This window comes from Epinephelus moara, chromosome 22, assembly GCF_006386435.1.
Source record: "Epinephelus moara isolate mb chromosome 22, YSFRI_EMoa_1.0, whole genome shotgun sequence".
NCBI classification, from domain to species: domain Eukaryota; kingdom Metazoa; phylum Chordata; class Actinopteri; order Perciformes; family Serranidae; genus Epinephelus; species Epinephelus moara.
In genome coordinates, this window is record NC_065527.1 from 10,632,731 (window position 1) to 10,643,522 (window position 10,792).

The 10,792-nt window shown below is 41.6% G+C and overlaps 1 protein-coding gene across 1 annotated transcript; it reads left to right on the forward strand.

The window, feature by feature from the left end:
- The first annotated feature begins 4,831 nt into the window (after positions 1 to 4,831).
- gja4 (gap junction protein alpha 4) lies at positions 4,832 to 9,341 on the forward strand. Its single transcript, XM_050035651.1, has 2 exons — positions 4,832 to 4,988; positions 7,154 to 9,341. Exon 2 carries the CDS (start codon positions 7,163 to 7,165, stop codon positions 8,309 to 8,311), a length of 1,149 nt encoding a protein of 382 aa, XP_049891608.1. The 5' UTR covers positions 4,832 to 4,988; positions 7,154 to 7,162; the 3' UTR covers positions 8,312 to 9,341.
- Positions 9,342 to 10,792: the final 1,451 nt, after the last annotated feature.

Here is a 10,792-nt window from a genome sequence, read left to right on the forward strand (position 1 = left end):
CGATGGCTCCATCCATTTTCTTTACACTGTTAATGGGCGGCACCAGAGGATAACACTAGAAGGCAGGGGATCAAAGTCAGTGAGATTGAAAATTTAAAAATTTAATGGCAATTCCTTCAATAGTTGTTGAGATACTTAGAAAGTTTTTAATATTCAACTCCATTAAACAGCTTTATGTGAGTAAATAAAGAGACTGGGTAGAAAGTGTTCCAGCCTGTTTTTCCACAGGCAATGGTTGCAGTTCATCATTTAGCGAAGCAAGGTAAGGTTGATTGAATACTCCACCATTACTTATTCATGTAAAAAGAAATCGCAAACATGGGCATGATTTGTTGGCTGTCAGTATTTTGTTTTTTCTTAAGGAACCTTTGCTGTCAAGTAAATGGATCCGGTCATTTTGTTGTGTTCAGTTGTTTCATATCAGCCCCTGAGGATACACCTGCCTGTTTGCGTTTACTGTGCCGGTTTTAACAGATGACAAAAAAAAGTTCCAGCGATTATTCATCCTCAAACTCATACTTTTGGTGTTGCAACCCATCTCTGAATTAGTGTTCCCATTCCACACTTGGATCTGAATTATTAATTTCTCTCATGTACACTCAGGACTGAATAAGTCATAAAGCACAATAGTGCATGTTAAAATCTGTCCGGCGGAGAAGAATTGAACTTGAAGCTGGCAATTATTTTCATTGATAACTGTACCGGCAGGGAAGGAACACACTGAACACAGGAAGGCATAACACATCTCCTGAATGGAAACAGTCTCATTACTCTCTGTCGGCTGTCCTCACTTCCCTCCTCGCCATTCATCTACAGATGTAATGACCAAAGAAAGAGAAAGACGCTGATCTGTCAGGATGACTCACTGTCAATTTACCAAGCTTTTTATAAAGCTCCGCTTCTCGCAGCAGCCGGGTAGATGGACCCAGCCTCCTAACTCTTCTTATAATCTACATATTGACACATACAGTATGATGGTGCAGCACTGATTGGGAATGACTGTCAGGAGATGACTTCTCCGCAAAGACTTTAATGTGACTGAGTGTGGTGTCAGGAGGTGATAACCGGATTGGCCATTAGCGGTTGGATTTGTACAGACTGTGTTATGACGTGATTTGGTGCTGAACAGTGTTATGGCTAGCGAGACTTTTTTTTTTTAATTTGTGCCATCATGCAGTAAATGTATTTGAATAAAATACTCGTTTACGATCAATCACCATTTCAATTTCTTGGCGCCATGAGAAAGCCATTGGGTTTAATGCCCACAGCGGTGTACAGCCTTGCTTTTGTCAGAATTGATTTAAGATATGAAATCTAGTCTTCCAGCAACCTTTTATTTACAGTTCATACTCGGTTTTGCATCTTCAAAAGGAGAAAGGCTTGTTTTGTAAATATGCATTTTTCCATTCAGTTTATTGCAAAGATGCGCCTCAAGGTTTTGCATTATCTCTGTAAGGACTTTCGATGAGCAAGCACTAAGCACAAAGAATCTGAATTATGGCAACATCCTGGGCTTGTTCGGGTTAGCTGAAGCCACACATCTGCAAAACAAAGCCTGTGCACCACCAGCTGTCTGGGTCTTGACGAAGAAAACTAGACAGGCTGCAGGTTTTTCAATAAGCACAAACACAAGGTGAGATCTCTGTGCATAGTTTACATCAGCAAACAGAGCTTCTCCTAATAAGTGTGGTAGAATCTATAATACTGCACCAAGTAGGTTATTTTATTATTTGAAAGTAAGATACATGTACATAAATTCCTTTAAATCACTTGAGTCTAGGACACACACTCACAGTAGGGCTGTACCTACATTTAATTCAATTCACTAAAATCATTTAAATACAAATTGTGGCCTACAGGCAGGGGCCCACCATCAGGACAGGGACACCAGGCCCCCAGAGAAATCTGGAAAAAGGAGCCCCTGATGGTCACTCATATTGGCACATTTTGCAATGACGACTATAAACCCCCTTATACCTTCTATAACGGCACCTTACAGTGCACCACCACTGCCTTCTGGTACCATATGACAGCTGGATGCCATTAGTAAAGACAGGGTTCAATGGCTTTCTTTGCCTGGTGCCCACCAGAGTCTAGGATGCCTACATGATCTAATTATAGCATTGTAAACCTTAATGGGAAGTAAACTCAACTAAGTACAGCACTTAGTATGACGAAGCAGCAACCTTGTTATTAACTTAATTCCAGTTGAGAGGAAGCGCTCAGACCGTTTACTCAGTACCATACAATGAAAACACTCCATCACATTCAGAAATGTTTTGTTTGGGTATAATCTCCTGGATGTAAGAATTGTGCTTTCCTTATGAGCAGGTCCTTGTCTGTGGAGCTCAAGATGTTACCTGCCATTTTTCTAAAGTAATGCACAAACCAGCCACTGGCTCCAGATAAGGCTGTTAATGTTTCCATGTTTTTGAAGCCCATCTGCAAGAAGCAGCATCAAAAAACCACTGGTTTGTAAGTTGATACTACTTTATTCAGTGTTTTTTATCAGTTTAAATCACCTGGTTCATTTGTTTTGGAGAGAACAAGATCTCTGTGGATGATTCGGCTCCTGGTGATGACCTCCTGAACGTCTGGATCTTGTGTCTTCAGAGAAAATAAGGGAGCCACCTGTCTCCAATATGCCAAACAGCATCAGAGAAACACTGATTTGTAACATGAAATAGTTATTAAGAGGAGCTGATCATGACGGAGACCCTAATTCAGCTCCTGGTAAAAACCCTCTTAACAATGAACACTGACAGAATTGTAGCTGAGAGACGTTTTAGCTGGTTGCAAACTGCAATCACTGCTAGACACCACAAAACCCCCTTAAATCTTACACACTTCACCTTTAAGTAAAAAAACTAAAGTACTGGGAGCGGAGGATCCAAACTATGATGATGGTGTAATGTAAACACTTTTTCTCTCAGCACCTGTAACAAGCTGAAGTTTTGTGTTACAGCTCTTGAATTTTTGCACCATGTACTCTTATTTGTCTACTACAAACAGAAATGGTTCCAGCTTCTCAAACTATATCACATAATTAATTAACTGATGTCAAATACAAGGAGTTCCATTGTTACAACTTGCAAGTTACTTACCAGTTGTAACAAACAATTACAAAAATACAGATAAAAAAGTGATACATATACTAATTACCAATACCTACTATGGTTTAACTTGCTAACATGTACCTGTCAGATGCTTGGTAGTGAGTTCAAAATACAAGTCTGCCGCCTCAGTCAGGACTTTTGGACTTTTGTGCTGATCCTTGTTCTCTGAGGTTTCGTAATATCTTGAGTATCTGCTCGAAGTCACGTGCCAGATAGAGTATTATCTAGGGACAGTCCTTACTGTCTCTGCCTGATAGATAGATAGATAGATAGATAGATAGATAGATAGATAGATAGATAGATAGATAGATAGATAGATAGATAGATAGATAGATAGATACCATCCTCACCCGTCAGCCATAGTTTGGATAGCCATCGCAGCATGGTGGTTTAAAATTAGAGAAGATAAAATGCTTCACATTTTGCCTAAAAATGACTGTCATACCGGAAAATCAGTATTTTGCCTGTAAAATCTGCACAATTCATCATCACATCGCTATGAAATTATATGTCAGGAAGGAAGGAAGTGGCTGTACAAAAACATATTACATGACTCATATACCATCCTGTCTTGGTTAAAGTGGTGCCGTTACAACCACCCTGTTATTATAACCAGTCTCCCCTACATTGATGTTGTAGTTGGCAGAGATGGAGCTAATTTGAAAAGGTAGTTTAATCTCTCATTTTAATATATTTTGTATCCAAATCTGAAACAGAAAAGAAACTTGCAACTACAATTTTGAATAAATGTACGGGAATAAAAAGTACGATATTTTTCTCAAAATTTAGGGTAGTAGATGTGTAAAGTAGTAGAAAATTGAAACACTAAAATAAGTGCAGTACTTGTGTAAATATACTTTCCATTCCATTTTTCTACATTAATCTTAATGGACACAATTTGACCCACAACATAACTCATCCACAGTATACCTACAGTTTGCAGTGTGATATGAGACAGTAGCAAAACTGATGAGCAAAACGTTTGACTAAATCATGCAGAAGATGCAAACCTATGGAGCTCACTGAAACGGTCTACAACTGAAAATATAAGGTTTCATAAGAGGCATGTATATGAGGCACCATTGATCGGTGCGTCATGGGCTTTTCCGAAATAAGGTGACTGGCGCCATTGCGTGGCATCATGGAAAATTACAGCATCACAGTCAGTCCCGTTAGTAAATAAATAAATAAATGAAATAAAAATAGAAGAAAAAAAACAGCTGGTGTGTGCGCTTAAAGGACAAAGACATGATCAGAAGTATTCTGAAGGCTGCTGCACAAAATACTATAAAGTTAAAATAATGTTTATGGAGGACACTGGGAGGCTGGTCTGGTATTCGGTGAGTTCCTGGTCTGATTATGGTGCTCTAATTGTGAGGTTATTTATTATAAAAGTGCTGCACTGACTGTAAATTAAAGTGTTTAATTTCCCCCCTGAAAACACGACTTTTAAAACCATGTCACTCTTTCCAGTGCAGCCTATCGTTCATTCCTGCCTTGACTTCTTAAACTCCTTCACCTCTCACCTTTAAATAAGCGAAGTCAGGCGATATTCCCGTGTCATTAATACAAATCTGTGCTCTTTACACAGAGTTAAACCCTAAACGCCGGAGCGCAGTTACGCAGAGCTACTTTGAGTTCATCCATCCCATTTCCTGGACGGAGTTCCTGAGGGAGGGCCAAAGGAGCGGGCATGGGAAAGTTCTCCCCACTTTTTCCGATTACATCGATTCTTTTTAAAGAAGGCAAACACAAACCCGAGCGGAGCTGCAGACCGCTGCTGTGAGGAGCGGAGGGACACGGCCAGAGGACACTGAGTGCTGAAACCAGTGCGCCAGTAAGGAGACAAAGCCCACTTCACGAGAGAGAAAGGTAGGCACCTTTTCCAATTAGGAACAAACACAAGTTAGAATACTTAATGTGACCAAAAAACAGCACTTGTATTGTCATATTACATAGTCATGTCCCGGTAGTTGCCGTGTATTTGATACTGTTTTTTAATCCCACAAAGTAGCAGAATAAAAAAAGTACTTTCTACTGACTTTTGGTGCGTAATTATACTTTTGTGTTATTATTTTTTCACCTTATGTGCAGTGAATTAAAGAGTGAGCTTTCTAAAGTGGAGTGGAATCTCTAGTATTTTAGTTTTCAATATAAATGATGAATCTGTGGGACTTTATATTGAGTTTTATGATTATTTATTCATTTATTTACCCTGCTTTGTTGTGGGTGTTGTTTAAAATTCCATATGGTTTCTATAGACAACTTAAAGAACTAAAAGTATGCCAGTAATAAGGCGAGAAATGATACTAAAAATAGACTTATCATTGGTGTTGTGAAAAGCCTTTTGTAACTTGTAGTGTCTGCGGTCTTTTTTGGGTTAGTGTTTTATTGTATTTTATCACTGCCTGACTGAGCAGATTCAGTGCCCGGGGCAAGCGTCCCCTGCCCCCATCCCTCACACCCCCCCGAAAAACTTTCATAATTTTATTTATGTACTGTGTTTATCACAAACAACAAAGAGACATGAACACAAATAACTTAACTAAGAGGCACATATACAAATTTTGTTGCCTTCTTTTTTTGTACTAGGCCTTGGATGGCTTTCGCCTTTCCATTTCTTTACTCTAATACTCCCTGCATACGCTCCACAATGCTCTAGCATGTTCTGACTGTGGTGATCACTCACTGATGAGCACATTAAGGTGAGCTGCGTTGCCACGAGAGGTGGTACCCACACTGCGGATGGTTAACACTTTGGATCATTTTCCCCTTATATTTGTTGCTTTCAAATTAAAAAAATAAAACAAAGTTTTTGTTAACAGTCTTATGTCATGCTACTTTTCTATGTTGGAACTATTTCCAGTCTGTTGGTATTCTGAGGAATGTCTTGTAGAGATAAAAGTAATGCTCCAGACAATACTCCCAGAGGTGAATCAGTGCATTCGTCATTTTTGTGCTTGTTCAGCAGGCCAGACTCTCTGACAGTCCATTGTCTTGTCTCATCCTGTCACAAGAGTTTGTATTTTCACTGTTAGGGACAGTTTCTTTTCTCAAGAGGGGAAGAAATAACAAAAAACATAAATAGTCTAAACAAGTGGACAAGTGTCAAAGCGGTGCCTCAACTCCCCCACACAGGATGTTTATTCAGATGCATTTGTGTGTGTGTGTGTGTGTGTGTGTGTGTGTGTGTGTGTGTGTGTGTGTACAGAGACGCACACACACAAATTGAGCTTCCCAGCAAGTCACTGACTGTGTCATTTATCATTAACAGTTTAAATCAATACCTCAGTATTGTCCAAGCTTTAATTGATTCATAAATCCAATTAGAAAAATGAATGTGCTTGTGTATAATAATGCTGTATAGTGTAAAAGTACGAGTGGCCCCCTCTTGGACTGATTCAATCCAGTTTCACTCTGCACAGTTTCCTTTCATATTACACGTAAACTTAAGCACCATGTGTTTTTGCTTTAGTTCATTTTAGTGTATGGAGGCCTTGTTTTTCACATCTTGGTGATGAGGAGTTGGAGCCCACCCGAACGATGATGTGAGCTCATGGAAGAACTAATAGAGGGGGGGGCTGCAGCTAGATACACATGTTCCCCAGTAAAAAAAAAAGACACCATTATAGTGAAAAGGTTGGAGAGACTTAGCTCATTTGTTTGCTTATAGAAATCATTAAACACTTGTGCATTAGCCGTGCGTTAATAAAAACCTTTGAGGATTTTGTTGTGGAAACAAAATATGCCAATTAGGTGTTAAGTGGCACATTGAAGCCAATCTGTTCAACAATGGAGCAATAAATGTAAAGGTAGAGGAACTGTATGACCTGCAGAACGACTACACGTGCAGGCAGGTATAATGGGGTCCAGACACGTGCTTCACATTAGGGGAGTTTAAAAGGAACAGCCACTAACTTAAAAGTCCTCATTTAGTGTCCTTGGTTATATTCTGTGCCGCAAAAGGTGAGTTTATTCAAAAATCTTATTTCTGACATTCTCTCGTTCTCCCCCGTCCGTCCAACTGTCCTTCTCAGGAGCAGAGGATGTCCAGAGCTGACTGGTCCTTCCTGGAGCACCTGCTGGAGGAGGGCCAGGAGTATTCGACAGGCGTCGGCCGCGTCTGGCTCACCGTGCTCTTCCTGTTCCGCATGCTGGTTCTGGCAACTGCCGCCGAATCTGCCTGGGATGACGAGCAAGCCGACTTCGTCTGCAACACGAGACAACCTGGTTGCACCGCCGTGTGCTACGACAAAGCCTTCCCCATCTCCCACTTTCGCTACTTCGTCCTCCAGGTCATCTTCGTCTCCACGCCCACCATCTTCTACTTTGCATACGTGGCTATACAGGCGGGGAGAGACAAGAATAAAGAGGAGGATGGGAAGGAGGAAGGAGAAGGTGCTGGGGGTAAGAGAGGAGAAACAGCGATAGAAAGGGACAATAACAGTGTGAATAAAGACAATGCAGAAGAGACGGAGAAAAAAGAGGACGGTGGGAAAGTTAGAAAAGCTGACAGGGCTCCTCCTGAGGCTCCAAAGCTGAAAGGCAGGTTGCTGTGTGCGTATGCATTTAGCATACTGTTAAAAGTCCTCCTAGAAGTCGGCTTCATCGTAGGACTGTGGTTCCTTTATGATGGCTTCTTCATTTCAGCAAAGTTTGAGTGCACAAGGGTTCCTTGTCCTCACACGGTGGACTGCTTTGTCTCTCGTCCCACGGAGAAGACCATCTTTACCATCTACACTCAGGTGATCGCTGCCATATCCCTACTCCTCAACCTCGTCGAGCTTCTCCACCTCCTCCAGCTCGCCATCTCTCATCGGCTGGAGAAACGCTACCTTGCCCAGCACCAAGACTACCTACCTCGGTCAGAGCAGGTACCGGCTCAACAGGAGGCTCCAGAACTCCAACAGGATGCGCTACAGTCCCACAGAGCAGGGAGTCATGTCAACATCCCCATGCAGGGGGAGGCTGCGTACTATCCCAACCCCTGTGAGAGCCATGGCGATCTGGCGATAGAGGTGAACTGGGGACCTGGGGAGACTGGGAGTGACCTGCTTCCCAGTTATATGAACTGCATGGGGGCTATAAAGACAACACACTCCCCGAGAGTCCATTATAAGAAACACGCACACCACACTGGGAAAAACACTAAGGGTGCTTATAAAGGACACTCCAAGCAGAAACATTATGTATGACGCATTCAGATGTGGTGATAAGTCTCTTAGGAACATGAAAGGTTTGTTTGGTGTCGTTCATTTTATGGTATAAATACTATCCTGCACATGACACTTGACTATCAGGAGTGAGAGCTCGAACAACGGAGGAAGGAAGAACAACTATTGCACTGTGAACTCGATGCCTCAGAGGCAGGCAGACATTCAAACAGAGATTTACGAAATAAATGGACCTATTGAAAACATTTCAAGAACACTCCTCGAGGCAAAGAAAATGAGAGTCCACAATGAGAGAAGATTACAGTCATAAGATGTTACATTTAATGGCTTTTAGGGCGGACTGCGACAGTGGAAAAATACAGTGCGATGGGGGGTCTGCAGAGGGGCTGGGGATACGTGTGTATGGGAGAGTGTGCAGTAGAACCAGATTTAAGCATATTCCTCTGAGATCTGCACTGTAACTGCTGGAGTTCTTTGAAGCCCCCCCCCCCCCCCCCGTCTCTCCCTCTCCCATGGCTCCGTCCACACTGCGGAATGTACTGGTCTCTGGATCCCACTCTGCTCCCAAGAGAATAAGGCCTGCGTGGATGCAGGCATGCATGCATGCACACACGCAATGTACTTTTCCCCTTTCACCCAGTGGTGTCTCGGTCACTCGAGTTGGGGACGTGAACTGGGGAAGCCACAGGGGAGCCAAACCAGAGGAATTCTGGGATTGTAAGTGAGTTGTCATTGCCAGTTACCATAGTAATTTAGCTATGAAGAAAGAGGGGCGAGAGAGGAGCACTGCATACTAGATCATGAGAGCTGAATAATGGAGGAACGACAAGCATCCAGTTGGAAAATCAAACCTTTTTCGAGAGCTTGAGAGGACTCAAAAGATGCATTAGTGATTGCACATCGAGTGGACGGAAAGCGGTACAGACATGTGCAAACTTAATGAAAGTAAATGACCAATTTTGGGAAAACTGTATTTAATGTTTCAAGTATTATGAAATACCAATGTTATTATTTATTATTTTGTGGGAAATAAAGTTTGAAGTTACATAAATTTATGATGACATGGTCAAATTACGGTATTAAAATGAATAACTATCAGTATATGCATTTTACCTGTTCTACAAAGGATTTACTGAACAAAAATTTCAACATAACACTTTTGTTTTTACTCCAATTCTTCCAGATTTAAAGAGAGAAAGACTTGTACACACACAAATGAATAATTTCTATTGAAGTTTGGTCACTAAATTGATAAAATACGTGTTTATGAGCACTTCTCCTTTCCCAAGATAATCCATCTACCTGACAGGTGTGGCTAAATGGGCCTACATTTGTACAGCGCCTTTTCTAGTCATCCGACCACTCAAAGCGCTTTTTACACTAGGAATCACATTCACCCATTCACACACACATTCATTCACTGGTGGTCGAAGCTACCATACAAGGTGCCACCTGCTACTCGGTTTTTTACACACTCACACACCGATGAAAGTATCCTCGGTTCAGAATCTTGCTCAGACTGGAGGAGCTGGGGATCGAACCGCTTATCTTCCGATTGGTGGACGACCCGCTCTACCGCTGAGCCACATGAGAAAAGCCCACCAAGTCACAAGTTTTGGGGAGGGTGCCATAGGCATGCTGACTTCAGAAATGTCCACCAGAGCTGTTGCCCATGAACTAAAAGTTAATTTCACTATCATAAGCCATCTCCAATTTGGCAGTACATCCAACCAGCCGCACAACTGCAGACCACGTGTCCCGACATAACTTGTGTATATCTGTAGCTCTAGTCATGTGAAATTCAGAATTCATAGTAATAAAATATCCTTTTCAAAATTAAAACTGAACATTTTCAAGTGACCTTTTATTGTGACCAGCCCAAGGCAAACTTGTGTAATTCTGATGCCGTTCACACCTAAATTTGAAAGAAATTAGTCTTGTGTGCATAAAAAAGGTCTTACATCTTTTATTTATACTGCTAAAAAATAGTACAATAACAAAAGTGTTACATTTGTATTATTGTTTGGGGAATTATAGATGCCATACAGAGACTATATTCCATACAACCTGGTCTCTTGTGTACTGTAGGGATGAGATTTCTGTGTGGGGAAAATGTCTCTTTAGTGTGTATTGCTTGTGTCCAACAGCTATCCAAATACTGTCACAATATAGAGGCACTGAATCGCTCAAGTGAAAGCACTTTGGGAATGATCGAAAGGCGGAGGTGTGGAGAAGTGGATGAGCCGTACAGGGCATCATGAGCATAACCTCCTGAGTGGGAAAAATGGAGGGAAATAATGTTAATTCAATGGCTGCTTTCAAACCCATAGCTCTGGCTTAAGAGGGAAGAAAGGCATCAATTATATGCCAGTAAAAGTTCATACAAGGTGGAACAGCACTTTATGCTGGCTCTATTTAATATCCCTCGGGGAGCCCTGACTGTTAGCGCTGTTTTTGTGGAGAGAAATTGATAAAAATCCAGCACCTTCAACAAAGGTGCTC

Excerpts from the sequence above, each read along its gene's own strand:
- gja4 (XM_050035651.1), top strand. The coding sequence starts at position 7,163 with ATGTCCAGAGCTGACTGGTCCTTCCTGGAGCACCTGCTGGAGGAGGGC.